The sequence below is a fragment of the Oncorhynchus masou genome, chromosome 24 (genome assembly GCF_036934945.1).
Source record: "Oncorhynchus masou masou isolate Uvic2021 chromosome 24, UVic_Omas_1.1, whole genome shotgun sequence".
NCBI classification, from domain to species: domain Eukaryota; kingdom Metazoa; phylum Chordata; class Actinopteri; order Salmoniformes; family Salmonidae; genus Oncorhynchus; species Oncorhynchus masou.
In genome coordinates this window covers 104,225,393-104,237,932 of record NC_088235.1, presented here as the reverse complement: position 1 = coordinate 104,237,932, position 12,540 = coordinate 104,225,393, and the positions used below count along the sequence as shown (strand labels likewise).

At 45.0% G+C, this 12,540-nt stretch overlaps 1 protein-coding gene across 2 annotated transcripts in view; it reads left to right on the top strand.

Moving 5' to 3' along the window:
* The window catches only part of LOC135513176 (low-density lipoprotein receptor-related protein 8-like), a 350,237-nt gene that overhangs the window by 160,605 nt on the left and 177,092 nt on the right, over positions 1-12,540 (top strand). For both annotated transcript variants that reach the window (XM_064935966.1, XM_064935965.1), the window contains exon 3: positions 5,433-5,555. In XM_064935966.1, the coding sequence (XP_064792038.1) occupies positions 5,433-5,555 (123 nt within the window). The remainder of the gene's footprint in view (positions 1-5,432; positions 5,556-12,540) is intronic.

Sequence of the window (12,540 nt, the reverse complement as noted above, 5' to 3'; positions counted from 1 at the left end):
GCCTCACACCCTTTACAGTGCGGTAAAGGTCTTCTATATGGATGACGATCTCATGCCGCGTCTCAGCTGGCGCACGATTGAAATATGTGTTTCTCTGTGTGTCAGCAGCTCTGTGTGTATGCATAATTATTAGCATTTTTGTGTGTGGTGTTTGTTTGTTTGTGTGTGCGTGCGTGTGTGTGTGTGTGCGTGTGTGTGTGTATTTATGCATGAGTGTGTTTGCCACGTCTTCGTGTGGCCCTGGGGATCTTGATGCATAAGTCATAATCAGCAAATCATTGAGGCAGATGTGGACAAATGCCCAGATTACTGTATCACACACACGCACGCACGCACACACACACACACACACACACACACACACACACACACACACACACACACACACACACACACACACACACACACACACACACACACACACACACACACACACACACACACACACACACACACAGTGCTGGCGGATAAATTAACATAAATGAGATGAGGGTACAGGGATGGAGGTAGAGAAGGGACATGCCCTGATATCAGGCTGTGTGTGTGTGTGTGTGTGTGTGTGTGTGTGTGTGTGTGTGTGTGTGTGTGTGTGTGTGTGTGTGTGTGTGTGTGTGTGTGTGTGTGTGTGTGTGTGTGTGTGTGTGTGTGTGTGTGTGTGTGTGTGTGTGTGTGTGTGTGTGTGTGTGTGTGTGCGTGCGTGTGTGTGCAGGGATGTAGGTGTTTCTGTTATAGCTGTCGGGGAAAATATCTCGTCCTCCTCGTGTCCCATGATGATGTAGACTAATTTCTTCACACAGAAGACGCTTTTGGGACTGTATTAATTTCCCCATTATGTTCCTCTCATGCGTTGTGCGTCTGTGACTTCTCTTAGATGATGTCAGGCAGTAACATGTTGGAACATTATAGGGAAGTTCTGAGTGGTTGAAAAAGTACCAAATTGTCATACTTAAGTAAAAGTATAGATACCTTAATAGAAAGTTTCTCAAGCAAAAGTGAATGTCAGCCAGTATTAACCAGGGGAACACTCCAACACTCAGACATCATTTACAGATAACCAGGGGCACACTCCAACACTCAGACATCATTTACAGATAACCAGGGGAACACTCCAACACTCAGACATCATTTACAGATAACCAGGGAACACTCCAACACTCAGACATCATTTACAGATAACCAGGGGAACACTCCAACACTCAGACATCATTTACAGATAACCAGGGAACACTCCAACACTCAGACATCATTTACAGATACCCAAGGGCACACTCCAACACTCAGACATCATTTACAGATAACCAGGGGCACACTCCAACACTCAGACATCATTTACAGATAACCAGGGGAACACTCCAACACTCAGACATCATTTACAGATAGCCAGGGGCACACTCCAACACTCAGACATAATTTACAGATAACCAGGGGCACACTCCAACACTCAGACATCATTTACAGATAACCAGGGGCACACTCCAACACTCAGACATCATTTACAGATACCCAGGGGCACACTCCAACACTCAGACATCATTTACAGATAACCAGGGGCACACTCCAACACTCAGACATCATTTACAGATAACCAGGGGAACACTCCAACACTCAGACATCATTTACAGATAACCAGGGGCACACTCCAACACTCAGACATCATTTACAGATAACCAGGGACACACTCAGACATCATTTACAGATAACCAGGGGAACACTCCAACACTCAGACATCATTTACAGATAACCAGGGGAACACTCCAACACTCAGACATCATTTACAGATAACCAGGGGAACACTCCAACACTCAGACATCATTTACAGATAGCCAGGGGAACACTCCAACACTCAAACATCATTTACAGATAACCAGGGGCACACTCCAACACTCAGACATCATTTACAGATAACCAGGGGAACACTCCAACACTCAGACATCATTTACAGATAACCAGGGGCACACGCCAACACTCAGACATCATTTACAGATAACCAGGGAACACTCCAACACTCAGACATCATTTACAGATAACCAGGGAACACTCCAACACTCAGACATCATTTACAGATAACCAGGGGCACACTCCAACACTCAGACATCATTTACAGATAACCAGGGGAACACTCCAACACTCAGACATCATTTACAGATAACCAGGGGCACACGCCAACACTCAGACATCATTTACAGATAACCAGGGAACACTCCAACACTCAGACATCATTTACAGATAACCAGGGAACACTCCAACACTCAGACATCATTTACAGATAACCAGGGGCACACTCCAACACTCAGACATCATTTACAGATAACCAGGGGAACACTCCAACACTCAAACATCATTTACAGATAGCCAGGGGCACACTCCAACACTCCAACATCATTTACAGATAGCCAGGGGCACACTCCAACACTCAGACATCATTTACAGATAACCAGGGGCACACTCCAACACTCAGACATCATTTACAGATAACCAGGGAACACTCCAACACTCAGACATCATTTACAGATAGCCAGGGGCACACTCCAACACTCAGACATCATTTACAGATAACCAGGGGAACACTCCAACACTCAGACATCATTTACAGATAACCAGGGGCACACTCCAACACTCAGACATCATTTACAGATAACCAGGGGAACACTCCAACACTCAAACATCATTTACAGATAGCCAGGGGCACACTCCAACACTCAAACATCATTTACAGATAGCCAGGGGCACACTCCAACACTCAGACATCATTTACAGATAACCAGGGGCACACTCCAACACTCAGACATCATTTACAGATAACCAAGGAACACTCCAACACTCAGACATCATTTACAGATAGCCAGGGGCACACTCCAACACTCAGACATCATTTACAGATAACCAGGGGCACACTCCAACACTCAGACATCATTTACAGATAACCAGGGGCACACGCCAACACTCAGACATCATTTACAGATAACCAGGGAACACTCCAACACTCAGACATCATTTACAGATAACCAGGGAACACTCCAACACTCAGACATCATTTACAGATAACCAGGGGCACACTCCAACACTCAGACATCATTTACAGATAACCAGGGGAACACTCCAACACTCAGACATCATTTACAGATAACCAGGGGCACACGCCAACACTCAGACATCATTTACAGATAACCAGGGAACACTCCAACACTCAGACATCATTTACAGATAACCAGGGAACACTCCAACACTCAGACATCATTTACAGATAACCAGGGGCACACTCCAACACTCAGACATCATTTACAGATAACCAGGGGAACACTCCAACACTCAAACATCATTTACAGATAGCCAGGGGCACACTCCAACACTCCAACATCATTTACAGATAGCCAGGGGCACACTCCAACACTCAGACATCATTTACAGATAACCAGGGGCACACTCCAACACTCAGACATCATTTACAGATAACCAGGGAACACTCCAACACTCAGACATCATTTACAGATAGCCAGGGGCACACTCCAACACTCAGACATCATTTACAGATAACCAGGGGAACACTCCAACACTCAGACATCATTTACAGATAACCAGGGGCACACTCCAACACTCAGACATCATTTACAGATAACCAGGGGAACACTCCAACACTCAAACATCATTTACAGATAGCCAGGGGCACACTCCAACACTCAAACATCATTTACAGATAGCCAGGGGCACACTCCAACACTCAGACATCATTTACAGATAACCAGGGGCACACTCCAACACTCAGACATCATTTACAGATAACCAAGGAACACTCCAACACTCAGACATCATTTACAGATAGCCAGGGGCACACTCCAACACTCAGACATCATTTACAGATAACCAGGGGAACACTCCAACACTCAGACATCATTTACAGATAACCAGGGGAACACTCCAACACTCAGACATCATTTACAGATAACCAGGGGAACACTCCAACACTCAGACATCATTTACAGATAACCAGGGGCACACTCCAACACTCAGACATCATTTACAGATAACCAGGGGCACACTCCAACACTCAGACATCATTTACAGATAACCAGGGAACACTCCAACACTCAGACATCATTTACAAAATATAAATGTGTGTTTAGTGAGTCCGCCAGATCAGAGGCAGCAGAGATGACCACGTGTTCTCTCAATAAGTTTGTGAATTAGACCATTTTCCTGTCCTGCTAAGCATTTGAAATGTAACAAGTACTTTTGTGTGTCAGGTAAAATGTGTGGAGTAAAAAGTACATTATTTTATTTAGAATGTCGTGTTGTATAATTAAAAGTTGTCAAAAATATAAAAAGTAAAGTACAGATACCCTCCAAAAACCACTTAAGTAGTACTTTAAAGTATTTTTACTTAAGTACTTTACACCACTGGACGTTTCTAATGATGTGAGTGCTGAAAGGTGTAGGCCTGATAGTTCTTCTCCTACACTTTGTGCTTCACCACACTATGTTCCTGTTGTGTTATGAGACCCTACGATGAGACATTATGGGGGCATCAATGATTTGAATCCCCAGTCTGGCCATCCAAGGTGTAGTAGTACATCAAAAACAGGTTACTAACTAGCCTCTAGTTTCCCAAGCCAGACTGGGCTAGGCCGTAGCAATCCTCACACTTCACTACAGTCATTCTGACTAGTGCTATTGTAACCTACATTACATGCAGTCACTGTAGTGGACATTTTTAGGCTAAAATGTTTAGGCTACCTAGCCTCTCCCCAGCCAGTCTAGGCCCCAAGCGATCCGCCTCAAACTGCAGTGTTTCTGACTAATGTGCCTCTAACCTACATTTTAGTTTAGTGTCGTAACAAAGGCACAACGCTGATTAAACCAAAGCCTATAAATGAAGAAGAGAACAGGACAGTTACAGGGTTACTCTGCCAGTTGTTAGTCCTAGCGTGTGTTATTCATCAGGCTAACAGAGTGGGGCATTACTCTCTCGCAAGAGGCGAGTGCTTTCTCTTGTTCAGGGTTCTCCCTGTGGAGAAGAAAGAGCTTTAGCTCTCCCTGTGACAGGCTCAAGTGCTCCAATTTTCCCCTGCCTGCTCTGCTCTGAAAGAGGGACTGGAGAATGGTTTATATGGGTTAGGAGGCTGGCCATCTAACAACAACCTGACTGGCTGCATTCTCTGGGCACTGAGACAAATGGACAGATTTAGGGAGGTATTTGTAAAGAGAGTCAAGTTAGCCTGTATGAACTGAAGCTTGCATATGGCCACTTTGTAGTTGGCTTATTAGATAGTGGACCTGATCGTAAAACCTGACCTTGAGTTTTCCTTTTGTTTGTTCAAATCAAGACTCACTTAGCTTACCTCTCTATCTCTCTCTCTCTCTCTCTCTCTCTCTCTCTCTCTCTCTCTCTCTCTCTCTCTCTCTCTCTCTCTCTCTCTCTCTCTCTCTCTGAGCAGCAAAGAAGACGTGTGCCACCACAGACTTTGCTTGTAAGAACGGCCAGTGTGTTCCCCAGCGGTGGCGTTGTGACGGCGAGCCGGAGTGTGCTGATGGGTCAGACGAGGCCGATGCTACATGCAGTAAGTTTCTTACACTCTGTTACACTCCATACGTTTCTTACACTCCGTACGTTTCTTACACTCCGTACGTTTCTTACACTCCGTACGTTTCTTACACTCCGTACGTTTCTTACACTCCGTACGTTTCTTACACTCCGTACGTTTCTTACACTCTGTTACACTCCGTACGTTTCTTACACTCCGTACGTTTCTTACACTCCGTACGTTTCTTACACTCCGTACGTTTCTTACACTCTGTTACACTCCGTACGTTTCTTACACTCCATACGTTTCATACACTCAGTAAGTTTCATACACTCAGTAAGTTTCATACACTCAGTAAGTTTCATACACTCAGTAAGTTTCATACACTCAGTAAGTTTCATACACTCAGTAAGTTTCTTACACTCCGTACGTTTCATACACTCCGTACGTTTCATACACTCAGTAAGTTTCTTACACTCAGTAAGTTTCATACACTCAGTAAGTTTCATACACTCAGTAAGTTTCATACACTCAGTAAGTTTCATACACTCAGTAAGTTTCATACACTCAGTAAGTTTCATACACTCAGTAAGTTTCATACAATCTCTTACACTAGGATTGTGTCTGAACAAAATAACACAATAAGCCTTGAAGACATATCAATGCCACACACCTGCTCGCCTCACACACACATTCTCAGACACATGCTCACACACACATTCTCAGACATGCTCACACACACATTCTCAGACACATGCTCACACACACATTCTCAGACACATGCTCACACACACATTCTGAGACACATGCTCACACACACATTCTGAGACACATGCTCACACACACATTCTCAGAAACATGCTCACACACACATTCTCAGAAACATGCTCACACACACATTCTCAGAAACATGCTCACACACACATTCTCAGAAACATGCTCACACACACATTCTCAGACACATGCTCACACACACATTCTGAGACACATGCTCACACACACATTCTGAGAGACATGCTCACACACACATTCTGAGACACATGCTCACACACATGCCAGACTCACAGCTTGACATCCAACAGAACATTGCCTCCAGCTCAGAGGTGAATGAGGAAGCTGCGGGTTGGAAAACCTTAACCCGCAAGCCAGAGCAGTGAGGCCTGAACTGCATTGTGGGCAACTGATTCATCCCCATCTCATCTGAGCCCGCTGCACCTGTAATTCCTTGTTTCTAAAAATGAAGTTGTTTCCTTTTCTTATCTCTGTCTTTCCTCTTACTCACTTTGCGGTGCTGATTGGAGTCTTGTCTCTGACCTGGAATGATAACTTTCCTTGGGGTTGTTCCAGGTGCAAACACACAGATATATACACACAGATATATACACACAGATATATACACAGAGATATATACACACACATATATACACACAGATATATACACACAGAGATATACACACAGATATATACACATGGAAACCATGCCCACCTCCATCCATCAGAACAAACCATGTCCACACACACACACACACGCACACACACACACACACACACACACACACACACACACACACACACACACACACACACACACACACACACACACACACACACACACACACACACACACACACACACACACACACACACAGAGACCACTGACCCCGTACCTCTTGTGCCCCCCTGTCACAGTAAGACAGACCTGAGGTCACCTCTAAACCCTGTAATGGCATTCCACAGTGTTCCGCGCTACGCTCCCTTCCTGTTGATTAATTACCAAGGATTCACGGTGGGCTGTGCCCCATTTTTCATAATTACCTCTGGCATATGATCCGTGTACTCGGGCTCCATACTTGGGCAGTGCAGGGAGGCATTTTTGCACGCCTCTATGTATGACTTTTTAATGCAGTAGTAATGACTTAGCCATTGATCAAGCCATCCATGGGCATGACTGTACGGAGACGGCCGTGAGATGACAGCAATTTCTTTATAGCCATAACTTACCTGCTCTTACCAAGGGGTGACGGCAATATGCTAGACTCTATCGTAGGAGAATCATAGAGCTGTTATAAACTCATGTAGTCTCATATGTCTATAAAACAATCATAGTCAAGGAACTGTCAACTGTGTGAGAAAGAGAAGGTACTATAGAGGGTTGTGCGTACAGCCCAGTACATCACAAATCATAGACTTATTCTCCCTGCTACTGCACGGCAAGCAGTACCAATGCACCAAGTCTGGAACCAACACTATGTACAGTATAGTGTTCTCTGCTTGCTGGTTAAAATGACAACAAGACAAGGCAGATGTCTCTCTCCTTGCCTCTCCTTGTCTCTTCTCTTGTCTCTCCTCTTGTCTCTCCTTGTCTTTCTTCTTCTCTCCCCTTGTCTCTCCTCTTGTCTCTCCTCTTGTCTCTCCCCTTGTCTCTCCTCTTGTCTCTCCCCTTGTCTCTCCTCTTGTCTCTCCTATTGTCTCTCCTCTTGTCTCTCCTTGTCTTTCTTCTTCTCTCCCCTTGTCTCTCCTCTTGTCTCTTCTCTTGTCTCTCCTATTGTCTCTCCTCTTATCTCTCCCCTTGTCTCTTCTCTTGTCTCTCCCCTTGTCTCTTCTCTTGTCTCTCCTCTTATCTCTCCCCTTGTCTCTTCTCTTGTCTCTTCTCTTGTCTCTCCTCTTGTCTCTCCCCTTGTCTCTTCTCTTGTCTCTCCTCTTGTCTCTTCTCTTGTCTCTCCTCTTGTCTCTCCTCTTGTCTCTCATATTGCTCCTTCCTACAGCACTGTAGGTAAAGGATAGCTACTGTATGGGTCTGGTCCACCAACAGAACAGCAGTTGCAAGCAATTTTTAGTAGCAATCTGAAGGAAAGAGCGGGGCTGGAAATTGTGGAGTGTGTCGAGATGTGAAAATGAGTGACCTTGGGCTGCCGTTAAGGGGGGACATTGTGTGCGTGCGTGCGTGCGTGTCTGTGTCTGTCTGTGTGTGTGTATTTGTGATGGTGGGTCACAGTCTCACCTAGGGATGTAAAAATGTTTTCAATGTTTAAACTGTCATTTAAAAAATAATTTAAACGTTTTATAAAACGTCTTAAAATGACGTGAATTTACAATCCATATATGGTAACCTTAACCACACTGCTAACCTTATGCCTAACCTTTACCTTAAGTGTACTTTTTAAAATATTTTTTATAAAAAAAATATAAAAAAATCTCCCAATATAGGCAATTTTGACTTAATGGCTGTGGGAACTAGTGGAAACCCTACCAGACAGCACTCATTTTACTGCTCTCCCCCAACCATTCGGGGCGGCAGGATAGCCTAGTGGTTAGAGCGTTGGACTAGTAACCGAAAGTTCATATCCCCGAGCTGACAAGGTACAAATCTGTCGTTCTGCCCCTGAACAGGCAGTTAACCCAGTGTTCCTAGGCCGTCATTGAAAATAAGAATTTGTTCTTAACTGACTTGCCTAGTTAACCTCTAGCGTCGAGCAATCCCGTATCCGGGAGCGTAATCATAGCCTCAAGCTCATTAGCATAATGCAACGTTAACTATTTTTGAAAATCGCAAATGAAATGAAATTAATATATTGGCTCACATGCTTAGCCTTTTGTTAACAACACTGTCATCTCAGATTTTCAAAATATGCTTTTCAACCATAGCTACACAAGCATTTGTGTAAGAGTATTGATAGCTAGCATAGCATTAAGCCTAGCATTCAGCAGGCAACATTGTCACAAAAACAAGAAAAGCATTCAAATAAAAGTTAGTTATGGGGCACTCACAGACAATATCTTTGCAGTTTTGGAAACGTCAGAGTGTTTTCTTTCCAAAGCTGTCAATTATTTGCATAGTCAAGCATCTTTTCATGAAAAAATATCTTGTTTAAAACGGGAACGTTTTTTTATCCAAAAATTAAAAGAGCGCTCCCTATATCGAAGAAGTTAACAAGATATTTGTGGAGTGGTTGAAAAACAAGTTTTAATGACTCCAACCTAAGTGTATGTAAACTTCCGACTTCAACTGTATGTCATGTTGGAGATGTGAGGGTTGTGTGTCGGTGAGTGGAGGTCCACATAGGGTGGTCTTTTAAAGGCTACTGATGGCGAGGAGCTGCTCAACTCCTGGAAACACACACACATGCTGACTTTGCTGAGAATGAGGATGATTTGCAGCAATCAAGACTTTGTATGGATCTCAGTCCCCATATCAAAATAGTGTTCACTCTAGAGCCCCATTGGAGAAGCATATCCAGTCACCTAAAGGCAGTGACATGGTCGACTCCAGCATATCATCTATTGGAGAAGCATATCCAGTCACTGAAAGGCAGTGATGTGGTCGACTCCATCATATCATCTATTGGAGAGGCATATCCAGTCACCTAAAGGCAGTGACGTGGTCGACTCCATCATATCATCTATTGGAGAAGCATATCCAGTCACCTAAAGGCAGTGACGTGGTCGACTCCATCATATCATCTATTAGAGAAGCATATCCAGTCACCTAAAGGCAGTGACGTGGTCGACTCCAGCATATCATCTATTAGAGAAGCATATCCAGTCACCTAAAGGCAGTGACGTGGTCGACTCCAGCATATCATCTATTGGAGAGGCATATCCAGTCACCTAAATAAAGGCAGTGACGTGGTCGACTCCAGCATATCATCTATTGGAGAAGCATATCCAGTCACTGAAAGGCAGTGATGTGGTCGACTCCATCATATCATCTATTGGAGAGGCATATCCAGTCACCTAAAGGCAGTGACGTGGTCGACTCCATCATATCATCTATTGGAGAAGCATATCCAGTCACCTAAAGGCAGTGACGTGGTCGACTCCATCATATCATCTATTAGAGAAGCATATCCAGTCACCTAAAGGCAGTGACGTGGTCGACTCCAGCATATCATCTATTAGAGAAGCATATCCAGTCACCTAAAGGCAGTGACGTGGTCGACTCCAGCATATCATCTATTGGAGAGGCATATCCAGTCACCTAAATAAAGGCAGTGACGTGGTCGACTCCAGCATATCATCTATTGGAGAAGCATATCCAGTCACTGAAAGGCAGTGACCTGGTTCGACTCCAGCATATCATCTGCCCCAATTCCCCAAAACTCAATCAATAGTTTACAGGGGTTCTCAAAATTGGAGAAATCAGACTAATAAAATAATTTATATTCTCCCAGTTTTCTGAATCCACACAGCCTGACCTCCGACTCAACAACAGAAACGAAAAGCCTTTTGATCTCGTTTGATTTTTCAATTCCACTTCAATTTCACATTATTTTGTAAAGATGAAATTCAAAGCATTATCAAAGAGATATTCATATAATCTGGTGCTTGACTGTGTTTGGGCTGGGCCAAGGACTAGTGTGTTGATGGACAGCAGGCAGGGCAGAGCAGAAGTGTGTACAGTATTAAGAGGAAGGTGATTCTGTGAGGGATTTCATCTGATTACTGGACTTCTCGTTAAGACTCGTTATATCTAATCAAGGTCGAGTCACCGGGAGTTCCTCTCACACAGATTGATCCTGGAGTGTTGTGTGTGTGTGTGTGTGTGTGTGTGTGTGCGTGTGTAAATGCTTGTGTTTGTGTGCAAGTTTGCTCATCCCTGCTCAAGCTGCAATTCTCTACCTCTGCTGCTCCTCCTTCTCCTCCCTCGTTCACTCTCTCAGCTTTGATTAGTTTGAAATGAACGTTCCACTTTCACTCCCCTTGTCCACCCTCCAATCTGGCCGACTGCCCGAGCCTGTGTGCCCCCTTCCCAATGACTCCCAGTCAGTCTAATAATGCATCTGATTGGATTGATTTCCCAGTGAAGGAATCAATGTGTGGCCCCAAAGGCCCTTGGCATCAGATTAAGTAGGTGGCCTCCGACAGCGCATGAGTAGCGGACCCTTATTACAAATGTGAAAAAGAAACTAGCCTGGTGGGTGTTTTTAAAGAAACTAGCCTGGTGGGTGTTTTTAAAGAAACTAGCCTGGTGGGTGTTTTTAAAGAAACTACTCTTTCAGAATGAAGAGGTTGAAAGGTGGGTGTGGAAGGTGGGTGTTGGAAGGTGGGTGTTGGAAGGTGGGTGATGATAGGTGGTGGGTGTTGATAGGTGGGTGTTGATTGGTGGGTGTTGGAAAGTGGGTGTTGATAGGTGGGTGTTGATAGATGGGTGTTGGAAGGTGGGTGTTGGAAGGTGGGTGTGGAAGGTGGGTGTGGAAGGTGGGTGTGGAAGGTGGGTGTTGGAAGGTGGGTGTGGAAGGTGGGTGTTGGAAGGTGGGTGTGGAAGGTGGGTGTGGAAGGTGGGTGTGGAAGGTAGGTGTTGGAAGGTGGGTGTTGGAAGGTGGGTGTTGATAGGTGGGTGTGGAAGGTTGGTGTGGAAGGTGGGTGTGGAAGGTGGGTGTGGAAGGTGGGTGTTGGAAGGTGGGTGTGGAAGGTGGGTGTGGAAGGTGGGTGTTGGAAGGTGGGTGTTGGAAGGTGGGTGTGGAAGGTGGGTGTTGGAAGATGGGTGTGGAAGATGGGTGTGGAAGGTGGGTGTGGAAGGTGGGTGTTGGAAGGTGGGTGTTGGAAGGTGGGTGTGGAAGATGGGTGTGGAAGGTGGTGTTGGAAGGTGGGTGTTGGAAGGTGGGTGTTGATAGGTGGGTGTTGATAGGTGGGTGTTGATAGGTGGTGGGTGTTGATAGGTGGATGTTGATAGGTGGGTGTTGATAGGTGGGTGTTGGAAGGTGGGTGTTGGAAGGTGGGTGTTGATAGGTGGTGGGTGTTGATAGGTGGGTGTTGATAGGTGGGTGTTGGAAGGTGGGTGTTGATAGGTGGGTGTTGATAGGTGGTTGTTGGAAGGTGGGTGTTGATAGGTGGTTGTTGGAAGGTGGGTGTTGATAGGTGGGTGTTGCTAGTTGGGTGGGTGGGTGGATGTGTGTAGTGTTAACCCCTTAAGTGTAATATATGTGAGAGTTGTGAGAGTTGCAGGAAAGTTGTGAGAGCTGGAGGTCTTCACGGATCCAAAAGGTTTGACTAGTTCTTTAATGGATCTGTGGCTTTTCCA